We start from the raw sequence: 16,705 nt of genomic DNA, 5'->3' as shown, positions 1-16,705 counted from the left end.
CCAGCTCTTTTGCTTCATTGCTTTGATTTGCCTTTGCTGCTCTCTGATTACGGGCGAGAGTCAGAGTCTCGTCTGACATCCACTTTGATCTTTCCTTCCTTTCTTGTCTTTTTAATGAGTTTTGCTTTCTTCATGTGTGAGAATCTTGATGTCCTCCCAAAGCTCATCAAGCCTTCTGTCGTTAATGTTCCATGTGTCAAATCCGTTCTTTTTTAAAAAAAACAATTTATTAGGGGCTCATACAACTCTTATCACAGTCCATACATATATATACATCAATTGTATAAAGCACATCTGTGCATTCTTTGCCCTAATCATTTTCTTTTTTTTCTCCTCTTTTCTTTTTTTATATTTTATTAGGGACTCATACAACTCTTATCACAATCCACACATATACATACATCAATTGTATAAAGCACATCCATACATTCCCTGCCCCAATCATTCTCAAAGTGTTTGCTCTCCACTTAAGCCCTTTGCATCAGGTCCTCTTTTTTTTCCCCTCCCTCCCCGCTCCCCCCTCCCTTCTGTGCCCTTGGTAATTTATACATCGTTATTTTGTCATATCTTGCCCCATCCGGAGTCTCCCTTCCCCCCCTTCTCTGCCGTCCCTCTCCCAGGGAAGAGGTCACATGTGGATCCTTGTAATCAGTTCCCCCTTTCCAACCCACTCACCCTCCACTCTCCCAGCATCGCCCCTCACACCCTTGGTCCTGAAAGTATCATCCACCCTGGATTCCCTGTACCTCCAGCCCTCATATGTACCAGTGTACAACTTGAGATGTTCTCAAAATTCAGGTGGGAGAGACTCAAGGTCCTATTTTGGCTCCTGTTTTAATTATCTTCAGCTTCAACCAGACTTACACATGAGCAATTGGTGGTCTGTTCCACGGGCAGTTCCTGGCCTGGTTTAATTGCTGGTAATTGAACTTCTTCACCATCTCTTCCCACATATGTGTTCAGTTTGATTTCTGTGAAGTTCATCTGGAGAAGTCCACGTGTATAGTCTTCCTTTGTGATATTGAAAAAAGGTACTTGCAACCAAGAAGTTGTTGGTCTTGTAAAATTTTATCATGCAATCTGCAGTTCTGTTTCTATCTCCAAGACCATAAGTTCCTTCTCTTTATTTCCAACTTTTGCATTCCGGTCTCCAATAATTATCAGGGCATCTCGACTGCATGTTCGATCTATTTCAGATGGGAGATGTTGGTAAAGTTCAATTTCTGCATCACTAGCTTTAGTGGTTGGTGAATAAATTTGAATAATAGTTGTACTGACTGGATTTCCTTATATGCAGATAGATGTTATCCTATCAAAGACATCATTGTCCTTCAAGACAGATCTTGGAATTTCCTTTTCGATGACGAACGACACACCACATTCTTCCTGAATCTATTATAACCATCTGATTTCTGATTCAAAGTGGCCAATACAGTCCATTTCAGCTTCCTGATTGCTAGGATATTGATCTTTATATGTTCCATTTCATTTTTAATGACTTCCAATTATCCTAGATTTGTCCTTTTTACATTTACAAGTTTTGTAGGGATCGCGGTGTAATGCAGTAGCCCATCTCTATGATGTTAAGGTCAAGCTGACTCTGGGAAGAACCAAATTTTACCAAAATCACACACCTGCTTTTTCCACCCTCCAATGCCTCCTTTATTTCATGCACAGAGTGGACTGGGCAGCGCTGGCCACATCGAGCCAGCGGACTGTCAGACACTCACTCAAAACACTCTGCTATGAGTCACTACTGATTCCTGGTGACCCCGTGGGGCAGAGTAGAGCTGCCTCTGCAGGTTTCTGAGCGTGTCCTTCTCTGTGGGAGTAGAAAGCTTCATCTTTCTCCTGAGGGGCATCTGGTGGTTTTGAACTGCTGGCCTTGATAATCCACCAGGGCACCAGAGCTCCTTATGAGAGAGAAGTTGCTTATTAAATGGAAAAGGATTTCCTTTTGAGGGGGTGAAAAACAGTGTGGAAGTTCACAGCGGTTGCATCACATCGCAAAATAAATGCGTGGTCATTTTATGCCGCAAAAATACATTAAAAGACTGCAAAAATCAGAGTACTAGACAGAAAACGGGGCAGTGGGCTCGTTTGTGCTGACAGAGGGGGGACAATGCGGAAAAGCACTTGAAGAATGTTACCAGTATAACCAGGAGAAATGGTGGACTGGATGGAGACTCTACTGTGCATAGTGGGTTATACTAAAGGTCAGCCGTTGGAATCTACCAGCGGGCTCTGAGGAAGCAGTATGAGGCTGTCTACTCTCAGAAAAATTTACAGCTTCAGAAACCCAAAGGGACAGCTCTACTCTGTCCTACAAGATCGTTATGAGTTGGCATGTACTCGCTGCAGGCGTCTGATTTGCTGCTGTGGTGTGTTGTCCACAATGGTAAATTAATTATAAAATATGAAGACTTGGTGGGGGGGGGAGGAGAGCTGATACCAAGGGTTCTATAGAAAGTACATGTCTAGAAAAGAATGAATGCAGCATATGTACAAACACGCCCGATCCAACTGATGTACGCATGGTGATAAGAGTTGTATGAGCCTCCAGTAAAATGATTTTTAAAAGCCCTCAATTGCAAATATATAGAAAATTGCAAATATATAGAAAATTGCAAATATATAAATTGCATACATACATACATATATAAAAACTGCAAAGTCATCCCAGGTCTCTGTGGGCCCCACCCATTGCCCGCCCGGCGCCCGTCCCTCCCACGCTCTGGGCCCCTTCTCCCGGCCCCGCCCCGCCCCGCCCCGCCTTGCCCCGCCCCGCATCGCCCCGCCCCGCCCCGCCCCGCCCACCGGCCGCGGATCTCGCAGCGGCCCCGCCCCGCCCTCGCCGGCTCGTTCTCTCACGCTCGCCTCGGCGCGGCCCGTTGTTATGACGACACGGTCGTAAATCCGCCATCTTCCTGCGGCGCGTTGCGACATGGAGGGCGCGATGGCAGCGCGGGTGACGGCCGCCCATACGGCAGAAGCCCGGGCCGCAGCCGGGCGGGAAGCGGGCGGGGCCGGGGACGGGGCGGCCGCGGCCTTGGCCCCTGGCGGCTTCCTGGGTCTCCCAGCGCCCTTCAGCGAGGAAGGTACCGGGGCGCGGCGCGGTGGGGCGCGGCCGGGCTGGGGCGGCGCGGCCGGGCTCGCGGAGGCCCGGAAGGCTGGGCTGGCGGGCGCGACAAACCTCGGGCGCTGACCGGACGGCCCGCGGAGCCTCCTGCAGGGTGTCCTTCACCCCCGCTGCCCCCCTCGCCTGCCCACGGGGGCTCACAGTGCCCTGACTCCGGGCGCTCACCTCGTGGCCCTTTGCAATCCGATCCCCGCGGCAGCCGGCCGGCCGGCCCTGCCCGCGGCCAGCCCCTCGGCCTCGGGGTGCCGGGCATGGCCCCCCTCTGCCTGCGCATGGGCCTGTAGCTGCGGGCGGGAGGGGCCTCGGGGCCGCCCGGGCTCGGGCCGCGATGGAACGCCACGTCGTGCACGCTGCCGCCTCTGACCGGACTGGCCACCTCTCGCTCTTGGGCACGTGACCACACCTGTCCGAGCCCCTGTTTCCCGCCCCACAACGAGGCTGTTGCTGCTAGTGATGCTCGAAAGACAGCCCCAGCCGCCTCAACCCGACCTTGACGCGGGCATTATTACTGTCGTTCCCCTTTTATGGAATGCTTAGATGTGTAGTTACTCATCAAGGGTCACTCACGTCGCCCAGCCAGTTAGGTAGCCAGGACTGCAGTGGGCGCCAGGGCTGAGTCACTGTGGAACCCTCTGAGCTCGGGCGCCTCCTCGTAAACCCCACACTCGTGCCTCTGAGCAGATGCCGACTCGTCGTGGTCCTAGAGGAGAGGGTAGTAGAGTTGACCCCCTTGAGTTTTTCGGGTGTCACAAGCCCCATCTTTCGCCTGAGGATCTGCACCAGCACTTAACCACTGCACCACCAGGACTCCTCGCTGTGCCTCCTCATCCAATCCAAACCAAACCAAAAATTCACCGCCATGGATTCCATGCTGACTCCTAGTGATCCCATGTGCGGTTCCGAGATTGTTAACTGTTGGGGGGAGTAGGCAGCTCAATGTCTGTCCTTCAGAGCTGCTGGTGGTTTTGTGGCTCGCAGCCCGGCACCTAACCACTACACCCCTAGGCTCATTGCCTCCTCATTGGGTGCATCACGTAGTCACAACCCTGGCATTTGGAGTGCCCCCTGAGCTGTCACAGCACAGAAAGGAAGGGAAGTGACTGGGCATTGGAAGTGGTGATTTTTCCCCCCTTTCCTATTACATGTATTTTATTTTTAGAATAATTTTAATGGGGGCTCGTACAACTCATACCACAATCCATAAATGAATCCATTGTGTCAGGCACATTGTACCTTTGTTGCCAATATCATTCTCAAACATTTTTTCTGCTTTAACCCTTAGTATCAGCTCATTTTCCCCCTCCCTCCCTCCCTCATGAACCCTTGATAATTTATGAATTATTATTTTGTCATGCCTTACACTGACCAAAGCCTCCCTTCACCCACTTTTCTGTTGTCCGCCCCTCAGGGAGGGGGGTTATATGTAGATCATTGTGATCGGTTCCCCCTTTCTCCCCCACCTTCTCCTTCCCCTCCTGGGGTCGCTACTCCTTATTGGTCCTGAGGGGTTTATCTGTCCTGGATTACCTGTGTTTCCAGCTCTTATCTGTAGCAGTGTGCATGCTCTGATCTATCTGCATTTGTAGGGTCTCCGGGAGAAGATGAGCCAGTCTGGATGCAGTGTAGTACCGATGAAACATAAAACTTACCTCTAGTTCTTTAAATGCTTCCTCCACCCCCATTATCATGCCCCAAATTCTACCTTAAATATAAATCCGGTCCCTTTTTTTCATGGGTGCTCATAATTCCAGCTTGCAGAGTGGAAGTGCCACTGGGGACAAGCTAACTTAGTCTCCAAGGCTCTCTGAGGCTGTGACCTGGTTTCAGGTTAAATGGCCCCACCAGGTCCCCCTGGGCAGGGGCTCGTGCAACACAGTCACCAGATGCCCTGTGGGCAGCTAAGAGCACACTGGTACTTCTGTGCTTGCCTCTGCCCAGCAGCCCTCTGTGGTTTGGCCCGCTGCTCTGTCATTAATTCAACAAACTCCAGCTGGGCTCCTTCAGGTGCAGGGCCCTGGCTTTGACCTTGGTGTGGGAGGGGAGGGCAGGAGGCAGAGGCAGGGAGGACATCTTGCTGTTCTGCTGTGCACACGTCGAGGACTCTGGAGTGGCCCTTAGGGTCAGAGTCCTGCCCCCACGGCAGGGGTGGGGAGAGGGGTCTGAAGCTCAAATCATTGTTCTAGGATGGGAATGATCTCTCCTCAGGGTGTCACCAGGGTTCTCTGGGGCCCCAGGAGGTGCATTTGGGGCTGGGTTGGGGGTAGATGGAGTGGGTGCTGCAGGCGGTCTCTTCCAAAGGGCTTGGGGCAGGTGATGGGTTCAGAATCAGTAGTCTTGGGGCGTGGGGTACTCTGCAGAGCCTCACCCTGGTGTCTTTGTCAGATGTCACGTTTATCCACATCAGGGTGAGAAAAGGGTAGTCATCCCTCTGCCTGCGTGCGCGCGCACGCGCGCGCACACACACACACACACACACAGCTTATCCCTGCTGTGCTTGCCAAGTGCAGTGGGCATTGATTCCCGAGCACACCCGCAGGAAGTAATGCAAACAGAGGTGTCAGGACTCAGACTTGGGCGGCGTTTAATCCCGTCTCCCCTCATCTCTAGACTGGTTGGGGGAAGCCTCCTCTTCTCTGTGTGGGTTCCTGCAAGACAGGGGGCAGTCCATGTTTGAACTGCCCCTGCACACACTCCTGCTAAGATGCAGCCCCTCTGAGGGCCAGGGAAAGGCTCTGGGGTCTGGCATCACCTGGGCCCACTGATGGCACCCCCCCCACCCCAGATGAAGACGATGTGCACAGATGTGGCCGCTGCCAGGCTGAGTTCACCACCGTGGAGGACTTCGTCCAGCACAAGCTTCAGAAGGGCTGCCAGCGGGCCCCCCTGGATTCCCTGCCCACCACCCCCGAGGCCACTGAGCTGTTGGGCTCCGAGGTGAGTGCCCACCCTCTGCAGTCACTGCCAGCGATCCCTGTGCACCCAACAGCATGCCTGTGCCGACTGGCTCGCCGCCGACATGTGGGTGGGCAGGCAGGTCTGGCAAGCCCGAGGCCTCCTACCTGACCCAGGGTGGCCTCTGGCCGATGCCTGACCCAGCAGGGCAGGTGCGCGGGGAGGGAGGGTGGTGAGGCGGCGCTTGGGTATATCCCTTTGCCTTCTGCCATCCCCCCACCAGATTAAGTCCCTGGGGTCCCCAGACCACAGCAGGCTGGGCTGAGCCCTGACAACATGCCAGTGGGTGGGAGCATCTCAAGGACAGGGGGCGTGGAGGGAAGCCAGGGGTCTGAGGCAGGGGACTGGCCCAGGAGACATTTGAATATGAATCATCTCACTCTTCCTCTGCCCTCTGGGAAGTCCCCAGCCCTGTGCCATTTTGTGGTCCCTGGTGGGGGCTGTAGGGGTGAGGGGGTGAGTGCAGCCGTCCCTGCATAATCAGTGAGTTCCCCTCACTGCCAGCCCCCCCCCCCACATCCATGGCTTGAACTTGCGAGAGTTAGGCACAGGGTGATCCCAAGTGGAGAGGCCAAAGCTGACCCTGCAGTGGGTGCCAAGGGGTCGACTGGTCACGGGGCTCAAAGTCTCCTGTGCCACCCCCAGCAGGTGGTCCAAGCACCAGCCTCAGAGGAGCCCCTCACGCTGGCCCATATAGTGGTGGAGGCAGCGTCGCTTTCGGCAGACCTGGGCCATGCCCCCAACCTCGTGGGTAAGTGGGACCATGTGGGACTTTCCTGGGCTAAGGTGTGCCAGCTGTGGCCGGGCTACGGGAGGGGTCTGGTGTCTCCCATCGGCCTTCTCAGGGCAGTGCTGGGGAGCGGCATCCACAGGGTTCAATGGGTCAGGGGCCTCCTCCTACCATCATGCTCCCAGCTTGGCTCTCCCTGTGCACCCCCATTGTCCTCCACCCCCGGTCCCTACCAGCCTCTGTCCTGACTCCACGCCCCACAGGTGTTCTGGGAGGCTGGTGCAAGCCTGGAGGGTGCTTGTGGGCCCCACTTGCCCCGAGACCTTGACCTACCCCTGTTGGCCTGCCTGGGGTGACCATGCCGTCCTCCTGCCCCAGGGCTTTACAAGCTTGTGACGCGGGCCCAGGGCTCCAGAAAGTGGCTTTACCTAGTGTTCAGTGCCGGGCCAGGTGCCCTGGCAGAGTGGGCGTTGTGAGGGCTGGGTGGGGGTAGGAGGTAGGGTGGGGTGTGAGCATGGGTAGGAGCAAAGGTAGGGCAGTGCGTGCGTGGCTCCCAGCAGGAGCAGTTTGACCTCTGTGGAAGGGCTCGGGAAAGGATGGGTGCCCCTGGGCCCTAGGCAGCTGATGGTTTGGACAACAGGCAGAACTCAGCCTTGGCAAGCCCTGGGAAGGACTGCACATCTGTCCTCTTGACAGTCCTGTCCGCCGACATGTTCACTGGTCACCACTGCAAAGAGGCCTCTGGTTCTGGTGGTGGTGTCACTGGAAAGCAAGCCCCTGGTTTGGCCCACATCTAGCCCAGTGGCATACAGCTGCTTTGGCAGCTGCTCCTGGGGACTCTGGAGATGCCCCAGGCAGGCCCCTGGGTGAGCATACCAGCTAGCACTCCATAGTGAAAGGTGCCCACCACCAGCCAGATACCACCACCACCGCCCCCCCTCTGGCCTCTGATTCCAGGCCTGGGGTGTTTGACTGGGTCCTTGCCGGGGACAGCCAGTTGGGGCCCCGTGTGGCTGTCTAGGTTGGCACAGGCCCTGAGCCCTCTGGCCACTGCTCCAAGCCTTCTCCGGCCTGGTCTAGCCTGAGGGGGAGCTGTCCATGGTGGGAGATGCCCTCTGGGGAGGCAGAGTCAGGCTCGGAAAGTGCTGAGTCGGGGAGGGCGGCTTGTCAAAACAAGACGCCTGCAACCGTGAGGCTGTGAGAGGCGGTGCCCAGCTGCTGCATCGCTCCTTTGAGCGACTGTGGGACATGTTTACAGCACAGCTTTGCACCCTGTCATGTTTCTCCAACACCTACCAGACGTGTCAGAGCCCAGCTTCCGCTCCCTGGGGGCTGCCAGGTGTAGGGCCACCTGGCATTCCAGGCGAGCCCAAACCCCTCGTCGGACTCTGAAGGGTCAGGGACGGGGGTGGGTCTCTGGCCCTGGCGAGGCGGGGGCAGTCAAGCAAACAGCCCTGCCACGGGCACATGTTGGGGCTCCCAGGCTGCCTCTCCAGGAGTCTGTGTCGGGTCTGCCCAGGGCAAGGTGGGCTAAGGGATTGGGGAGCCACCCTGGTGGCCTGTAGAGCTGGTAGTAGTGTCCAGCAGCAGGTGACCAGTGGCCCATGTCTCCTTAGGTGGTGGGCACATCAAAGAGGTGATCGTAGCAGCTGAGCCAGAGTCGGAGCCGGGGGACTGCGAGGTGGCCGAGGGCCCTGGGCTGGCCGAGGAGGGGACGCCTGCCTCTGTGCGGCTGCTGGTGAACAGGGAGGGCCGCTATGTTTGCCTGTTGTGCCGCAAGACCTTCAAGACCGTGAGCAGGGCTGGGGGTCGGGGGGCAAGGGGAAAGCCGTCGGGGGAGGGGTACAGCCCCTGGCCCTCCTCCCCCCAGCTGCCCTGAGCGGCACTACCCGTCCCCCGACAGGGCAGCATCCTCAAGGCCCACATGGTCACACACAGCAGCCGCAAGGACCACGAGTGCAAGCTGTGCGGGGCCTCTTTCCGGACCAAGGGCTCTCTGATCCGCCACCACCGGCGACACACAGGTGAGGGCAGGCCAGGTTCCCTGGCCCCCGCCATGGGCCACCCCTGAGCCAACTGAGCCCGCTTCCCTCACAGACGAGCGCCCCTATAAGTGCATCAAGTGCGGGAAGAGCTTCCGGGAGTCGGGCGCACTGACGCGACACCTCAAGTCCCTGACCCCGTGCACGGAGAAGATCCGTTTCGGAGTCAGCAAGGACACAGCTGCCTGCAAGGAGGCGGGGCCTGCAGGTCAGTGAGGGCTCTGCTCCCCTAGTGCCCTCCTGGCCTCTGGCTGCCAGGCCTTACTAGCTGTGCCTTCCAGGGTCAGGGCCTGCCAGCCTGGGGATGGTCGCGTCACCCTCGGGGACAGAGGAGCCCATAGAGACGTCCCCTGTGATCCACTTGGTGACAGATGCCAAGGGCACGGTCATCCACGAAGTCCACGTGCAGATGCAGGAGTTGGCCCTGGGCATGAAGGCCCTGGGCCCAGAGGTGGGAGTGGTTGATCCTGGGCTCCATTTGGCCTGGCATGAGCTTGGAGGTGGCAGGGAGCTGAGGGGTGCAGGGTGAAGTAATCCCAGGGCCCTGGGTATGGGGTCCCCTTGGCCTGGTGTGGACTTGGAATGGGAGTGTGCACTGAATTGCCAGCAGCCTTACCTGTCCCTCCGCAGCCCCCAGTCCCCGAGGAGCTGGCCTGTCCCGCCAGCGAGGGAGGCCGGGAGAACCTGCTGCGGCAGGCCATGCAGAACTCCGGCCTGGTGCTGGACCGGGCCTCAGGGGAGGAGGGCGCTGCCCTGGAGCCGGCCCCTCCCACCGAGCCTGGCCCCCAGGCCCTGGGTGAAGGGCCGGCAGAGCTGCCCTTGCTGACCTTGGAGCAGGTGGACACAGTGAGTAGTCCCTGCCCTCGCCCTGTCTGTGTCCTGAACATGCCTACCACAGTGAAGGCCACGCCACCCCCTTCTCCCCACGGTGGCGTGAGGTAAGCCTTGTTCCCCAGCAGGTGGCCAGCGCAGCTGCTGGTGTGCCCAGGACCCACCCATGTCCTCAGTGCAGCGAGACCTTCCCCACAGCTGCCACGCTGGAGGCCCACAAGAGGGGCCATGCAGGTGGGTGGCAGGGGGGTGAGTGGGGAGTTCTCGGGCGGGCAGTGGGAGACAAGGTGCCAGAGTGCTTCCTCTGACGATCTGAGCTAGGGGGCACGCGCAGTGAGCCGATGCCATCGCCGTGCTGCCCGCCCCCAGGACCGCGGCCCTTCGCATGCGCACAGTGCGGCAAGACCTTCCCCAAGGCCTACCTGCTCCGGAAGCACCAGGAGGTGCACCTGCACGAGCGGCGCTACCGCTGTGGGGACTGCGGGAAGCTCTACAAGACGATCGCCCACGTGCGCGGCCACCGGCGCGTGCACTCGGATGAGCGGCCCTACCCCTGCCCCGAGTGCGGCAAGCGCTATAAGACCAAGGTGGGCCCCGGCGCCTGGCGCCCTCTTCCTGTACCGAGGCCCTCTCCTAACCCAGCCTCCACCGCCCTCTGTTCCCGGTGGGAGGGTGGGAGAGTGAGGCCCGGGCCCCACTGACAGCCACTCCCCGCAGAACGCCCAACAAGTGCACTTCCGGACGCACCTGGAGGAGAAGCCACACGTGTGCCAGTACTGCAGCCGGGGCTTCCGAGAGAAGGGCTCGCTGGTGCGGCACGTGCGGCACCACACGGGCGAGAAACCCTTCAAGTGCTACCGCTGTGGCCGAGGCTTCGCCGAGCATGGCACGCTGAACAGGCACCTGCGCACCAAAGGTCTGGGGTGGGGCTAGGGGGAGGGGCGGGGCTATGGAGGGGCTGACCCTAACCCTCTGGGCCCTGACCCTGCTGCCCACCGGCAGGGGGCTGCCTGCTGGAGGTGGAGGAGATGCTGGTGCCCGAGGAGAGCCCTGCAGCCTCTGCCACCGTGCTGGCCGAGGACCCACACACCGTCCTGGTGGAGTTCTCGTCCATGGTGGCGGACACCCAGGAGTACATCATTGAGGTGGGGCCGGGGCACCCCGTGGGGGTGGGCTGGGCTGGTGGGGGCAGCTGTGCTGACCTATGCCCCGCCGCCAGGCTACCGCTGATGATGCAGAGACCAGCGAGGCCACAGAGATCATCGAGGGCACCCAGACAGAGGTGGGGGCGGGGAGGGGCAGGAGGGTGTTTGGGGGGGGTACGTGGTGCTGTGCCGGGTCGACACCCCCACCTTATCCCTCCTTCCACGGCCGGTAGGTGGACAGCCACATCATGAAGGTGGTACGACAGATTGTGCGCCAGGCCGGCGCTGGCCACCAGATCATTGTGCAGAACATGACTGTGGACCAGCAGGCCGCCACGGGCGCAGAGCCTGCCGCCGACACCATCACCATCGCCACTCCCGAGAGCCTGACTGAGCAGGTGGCCATGACGCTGGCCTCGGCCATCAGCGAGGGCACTGTGCTCACGGCCCGTGCCGGCACCACTGGCACCGAGCAGGCCACAGTGACCATGGTGTCATCAGAGGACATTGAGATCCTGGGGCACGCAGGCGAGCTGGTCATCGCCTCACCAGAAGGCCAGATCGAATTCCAGACAGTCATCGTGTAGCCAGCTGCTGCAGGGCTGGCGTGGAGGCAGCCCAGCGGTGGTGGCAGCAGGTGGGGGAGGCTGGCGTAGAGTGTAAATACTGAGGTTTTTGTTGATTTACAATAATAAAACATGAAAACCCCACAGCTTGTGATGGTGTCACGGCGGTTGCCCCGGGGCTGGCGCCACTGCCCCTGCAGGTTCCCCACTTGCCACACCGGCTTGCCCAGGACAGCCTCATGTGCTGTGGCCCCGCCCAGGGCTCCGGCGGGCCTGCCAGCTGTGTGTGGGTGTGCTGGTATGCTAGTGAGCAGACTCTTGTCTTGCCCTCCTTTCAGGTCCCTGGGCCTCCTGAGGTGTGTGGGAGGGATGAAACCCACAGCCTCGCCTGGGCCTGGGCCGGTGGGCAGGCCTGAACAAGGATCAGAGCCGGAGAATCCTGTGGGAGAAGGGTCCAGGAAATGGGCTTGATCCTCCAGGCTGGTGGGCCTGAGTTTCCCTGTGGCTATGCAGCTCACAAAGACTAATGAAAGGCAACCTACTTTCCCGGGGGTGGGGACAAGGCTGGTCCCTAGCATTGGGTGTAGCTGACCCATTCCCTGAGGCCAGACCCTGTTTTTCAGGCTGGCTGGTGTGGGGTGGGTGGGGAAGATTATGATCCCAGTTTTCAGGGTGGTCTCTCAGATCTCTTGACTTTGCCCCCTCAAATCTGCCCCTCACCCTCATGAGATTCTGTAAATGGGCACCCAGAGCTCTGGTGCCCCAACATTGAGGGGGTGGAACCCAGCGCAGCCTGGCCCCGCCCCAGCCAGGGCATCAAATAACCTCCCCCAGCAGGTGCCAGAGCTACTGCTGGACCTGAGCCGGTGCGGTTGGACCACTGCCACAGGCTAGCCATCAGCCTGCAACCTGGGCTGAGTCCCCGAGCCTGTGGCACAGCCCCAAATACGTCCCAGGTGACTGGTGGGCCACAGGGAAACGGGGACCCTCTTTAGACCTGTTTCCCTGCAGTGGGAGGAAGGCTGGGGGCTGGCCACCTTGGGCCAGCAGGTGTGCAGATAGAAGGCAAGCTTCTGTTGGCCAGCATCCCGGTGACAGGCCAGGCTCTGTCCTCACGTAACAAGTGCCCTCCAGGAGTGTGGGTCAGTGGGTCTGCTTACTGTCTGGTCACTGAGCTTGTATGCTCCTCTCAGGCCGCCCCTCCATGCCATGGGCGGGCCCTGGGCCATACTGGTGGCGCTCTGGGCGCTGGGGTCCGCTGGGGCCGCGGCACTTCGTATTGGAGCCTTCAACATTCAGAGCTTCGGTGACAGCAAAGTATCGGACACGACCTGCGGCAGCGTCATCGCACAGGTGAGGGCCGGGACCGGGGCAGGGGCTGCAGCTGGGCTGCCAGGAGGAGCGGGGCTTTGGCTGAACCAGCGGCGAGTGCCCCAACGCTGCCCACCATCCCCAGATCCTAGCTGGCTATGACATCACGCTGGTGCAGGAGGTCCGAGACCCAGACCTGAGTGCCGTGACCGCACTCATGGAGCAGATTAACAGGTACGGCGGGCGGGGCCCGTGTCACCACGCCCCCCGGCGGGACCCAGGCCCAGGCTGGGTGCCCTGACTCCAAACCTGCCCGGTGTCCCTCCAGCGTGTCCAAGCACAAGTACAGTTTCGTGAGCAGCGAGCCCTTGGGCCGGGACCATTACAAGGAAATGTACCTGTTTGTGTACAGGTGAGGGGGCGGGGCCGCGAGGAGGGAGCATGCGGCGCGCGGGGCCGCCCCAGTGCGCTCACCAGCCCCTGCTCCCAGGAAGGACGCAGTGTCTGTCGTGGACACTTACCACTACCCGGACCGGGAGGATGCCTTCAGCCGGGAACCTTTCGTGGTCAAGTTCTCCGCGCCCGGCTCTGGTGAGGCGTGCCCTTGGCCAGCCCCGCCTCCGCGCCGGCCCCGCCCCTCCGCGCCGCCCCGCCCCTCCCCGCCGGCCCCTCCCCTCCGCGCCGGCCCCGCCCCTCCGCGCCGCCCCGCCCCTCCGGCCCCTCCCCTCCGCGCCGGCCCCTCCCCTCCCCGCCGGCCCTTCCCCTCCCCGCCGGCCCTTCCCCTCCCCGCCGGCCCCTCCCCTCCCCGCCGGCCCTTCCCCTCCCCGCCGGCCCCGCCCCTCCCCGCCGGCCCCGCCCCTCCCCGCCGGCCCCGCCCCTCCCCGCCGGCCCCTCCCCTCCCGCCGGCCCCGCCCCTCCCCGCCGGCCTCTCCCCTCCCGCCGGCCCCGCCCCTCCCCGCCGGCCCCGCCCCTCCCCGCCGGCCCCGCCTCTCTTCTCCGGCCCCGCCCCTCCCTGCCGGCGGTCTCTGACCCCCTTTCCTCGCAGCGGCGGGCGAGTTGGTTCTGGTGCCCCTGCACGCGGCGCCGCACCACGCCGTGGCGGAGATCGACGCGCTCTACGACGTGTACCTGGACGTGATCGACAAATGGGGCACCGATGTAAGCCCTGTGGGTCTCGGGCAGGCGCGCCCTGAGGGCCTGGACACTGGACACTCGGGCCACCCTGACCGGCCCCACGCTCCACAGGACATCCTCTTTCTGGGGGACTTCAACGCGGACTGCAATTACGTGCGGGCGCAGGACTGGCCCTCCATTCGCCTGCGCAGCAGCCAGATCTTCAAGTGGCTCATCCCGGACAGCGCCGACACCACGGTGGGCAACTCCGACTGCGCCTACGACCGCATCGTGGCCTGCGGCGCGCGCCTGCGCAGGAGCCTGAAGCCGCAGTCTGCGGCGGTGCACGACTTCCAGGAGGAGTTTGGTTTGGACCAGGAGCAGGCAGGTGCTAGGGGGCGGGGCGCCGGTCTTGGGGTTCTGGACCAGGCGCAGGCAGGTGCTAGGGGGCGGGGCGCCGGTCTTGGGGTTCTGGACCAGGAGCAGGCAGGTGCTAGGGGGGCGGGGCGCCGGTCTTGGGGTTCTGGACCAGGCGCAGGCAGGTGCTAGGGGGCGGGGCGCCGGTCTTGGGGTTCTGGACCAGGCGCAGGCAGGTGCTAGGGGGGCGGGGTGCCGGTCTTGGGGTTCTGGACCAGGCGCAGGCAGGAGTCTGGGGAGGCTCCCCGGGGTCAGGCAGGTGCTGGGGGGACTTTCCAGGTTAAGGCAAATTGTGGGGGTGCTCGGGGGCTCAGGCAGGTGCTGGTTTTTTTTTTGTTTTGTTTTTTTAGCTCTCTGTTTTAAGGTAGGTGCTGGGGCAGCCCCCTGGGTTAACAGGTGCTGGGAGGGAAGCGTCTTGGGCTCATATAAGAGCTGGGAGGGGCACCCCTGCCTCAGGCAGGTGTTGCTGGGTGGAGTGCTGGCCCCAGGGTCCTGAGACTCCTCAGCATGGGCAGGCTGTGGCATGCTACACCCAGGATGCCCCTGGCTAGAAGCTCTAGTGTCCACCCTCAGATTCCCTGAGGAGGATTAAACCGTGATCTGCCTCCTATGGAGTTTGCAGGAATTGTCCCTTCTCCGGGCTCAGCCCTCATTTGCCAGAACATTCCAGAATGGTCACTGCAGCTGCCCCATGATGGGGCTCTGATGGCCAGTGGGGTGTCCACAGACTACCTGCTTGGTCAAAATACCTCATCCTTCTCTCCATGCAGGCTCTCGCTGTCAGTGACCACTTCCCCGTGGAGGTGACCCTCAAGTCCAAATGATACCCGCAGGCCAGCCAGCCGCAGGACTGAGCTCCGCCCCTTGGCATGGCCCCTCTGGGGGCAGCCGGCCCTCAGAGAGGCTGCACGCAGATTTTGCCAGGGAGGGGTGCCAGCACCCACACCTTTCCATAGTCCGGAGAAGCGACCATGGACCTGTAACTGGGAGCTCCAAGCCTCAGCTTTCCCATTTGTAAAATGGGCTGTCTACCTCTGAGGGCTGCTGGGAGAAGCCCATTGAACATGCTCAATAAATGCACTGCCCCCTGTGGAGCCAGCAGACCCTGCTGACCCATGTCCTTTCTTTAGATCAGCGGTTCTTAACTGGTGGGTCGTGACCCCTTTGGGGGTCGAATGACCCTTCACAGGGTTCTTCCCATTCATCACAGTAGCAAAATGACAGTGATGAAGTAGTAACGAAAGTAATTTTATGGTTGGGGGGTCACCACCACATGAGGGACTGTATGAAAGGGTCGAGGCATTAGGAAGGTTTGAGAACCACTGCTTTAGATTCAGCCCCTCCTGGCTTGTGCTGAAGCCTGGCAGCCTAGGATCCCAGTTTCTTTAGGGGACAGGATGGCTGGTCAGCCTAGCTCATGACTTGTTGGCAATGGCCATCCCAGGTCACGCTGGCATAGGAAGGCAGCCCGTAGGGGGAGGACCTGGGCCCATTCCTTTCACAAACTGCCGGCCCCGTGTGATGTTGTGCCATCAAGTCATTGAGCTCCAATGTCCAACAGAACAGAACAACACCACCCGGTCCTGGGCCATCCTCACAATTGTTCTCATGTTTGGGCCCACTGATGCAGCCACTGCGTCCACGTCCGTCCACCTCATAAAGGATCTTCCCTTTTTTTTTTTTTGCTGGCCCATCACTTTCCCATACATCATGTCTGGGAAACATCCTTCTCCAGGGACTGGTTTCTTCTGACATGGCCAAAGCACACGAGACCAAGTCTCACCATCTTCATTTCTAAGGGGCATTTTGGGGATACTTCTTCCAAGACAGGTGTTTGTTCTTCTGGCAGTCGACTGTACCATACCTCCAGTCCTCTTCTCCAGCACCATCATGCGGACACATCCATTCCGGTCTTCCTCCTTTAGTGCCCAACTTTCACGTGCACAGGGGACTGCAGAACCATCGCAGCGTGGGTCAGGTGCACCTTGCCTTCAAAGTAACGTCATTGCTTTCCATCACTTTAAAGAGGTCTTGAGCAGCAGACACTCAGCTTTATTGCCCGTGGCAGATGATATGTAGATACACATACATATTGTATAGCAAATATGTATTATATAAACATAGGTACATATATATTGTATAACAAATATGTATTATATAAACCAATGGGAGCTTTGTGGGGCGTGCTCATTTCTTGTCTCTGTTGGCCATCATGCCAGGGCACACTTGAGACTACAATCAGGTGCACCCCTAACTATATGCATGGAAACAGGCGCGGCTCCTACTTTAAGGGGCCACGCCCTCAGTATCTCTGAGGCCCACCTGGATGATGCTGACGATGGGGGCCAGGGAGGAGCATATTTCAGACACCTGTGCAGAGTTGGTAGTTTGGAACAGTCAACCTCTCAGAGGGGTTACGATGAAGCACCTGCCTCTGTACATATCACTACCCAGAAGCC

General features: G+C 59.7%; 2 protein-coding genes across 6 annotated transcripts; both read left to right on the top strand.

Moving 5' to 3' along the window:
• Positions 1 to 2,889: 2,889 nt before the first annotated feature.
• On the top strand, positions 2,890 to 11,546 carry E4F1 (E4F transcription factor 1). 5 transcript variants are annotated; one of them, XM_075564451.1, is made up of 14 exons: positions 2,890 to 3,098; positions 5,922 to 6,073; positions 6,737 to 6,842; positions 8,438 to 8,613; positions 8,725 to 8,845; positions 8,919 to 9,071; positions 9,145 to 9,314; positions 9,494 to 9,709; positions 9,820 to 9,928; positions 10,064 to 10,281; positions 10,412 to 10,610; positions 10,697 to 10,796; positions 10,914 to 10,976; positions 11,073 to 11,228. In XM_075564451.1, exons 1-14 carry the CDS (start codon positions 2,945 to 2,947, stop codon positions 11,089 to 11,091), a joined length of 1,956 nt encoding a protein of 651 aa, XP_075420566.1. In that variant the 5' UTR covers positions 2,890 to 2,944; the 3' UTR covers positions 11,092 to 11,228. The 5 variants fall into 5 exon arrangements, with proteins under 5 accessions (XP_075420566.1, XP_075420565.1, XP_075420563.1 ...); XM_075564450.1 differs by having other exon boundaries at positions 2,895 to 3,098; positions 6,740 to 6,842; positions 9,823 to 9,928; positions 10,697 to 10,839; positions 11,073 to 11,546; XM_075564448.1 differs by having other exon boundaries at positions 2,895 to 3,098; positions 6,740 to 6,842; positions 10,697 to 10,839; positions 11,073 to 11,546.
• A 1,048-nt stretch (positions 11,547 to 12,594) lies between these two features.
• DNASE1L2 (deoxyribonuclease 1 like 2) lies at positions 12,595 to 16,414 on the top strand. Its single transcript, XM_075564445.1, has 8 exons — positions 12,595 to 12,758; positions 12,862 to 12,950; positions 13,045 to 13,128; positions 13,207 to 13,320; positions 13,641 to 13,696; positions 13,762 to 13,874; positions 13,962 to 14,213; positions 15,017 to 16,414. Exons 1-8 carry the CDS (start codon positions 12,615 to 12,617, stop codon positions 15,068 to 15,070), a joined length of 906 nt encoding a protein of 301 aa, XP_075420560.1. The 5' UTR covers positions 12,595 to 12,614; the 3' UTR covers positions 15,071 to 16,414.
• The last annotated feature ends 291 nt before the right edge of the window (positions 16,415 to 16,705 follow it).

Source organism: Tenrec ecaudatus, chromosome 12 (genome assembly GCF_050624435.1).
Source record: "Tenrec ecaudatus isolate mTenEca1 chromosome 12, mTenEca1.hap1, whole genome shotgun sequence".
Lineage (NCBI taxonomy): Eukaryota > Metazoa > Chordata > Mammalia > Afrosoricida > Tenrecidae > Tenrec > Tenrec ecaudatus.
This window is presented reverse-complemented; position numbering and strand designations above follow the sequence as displayed.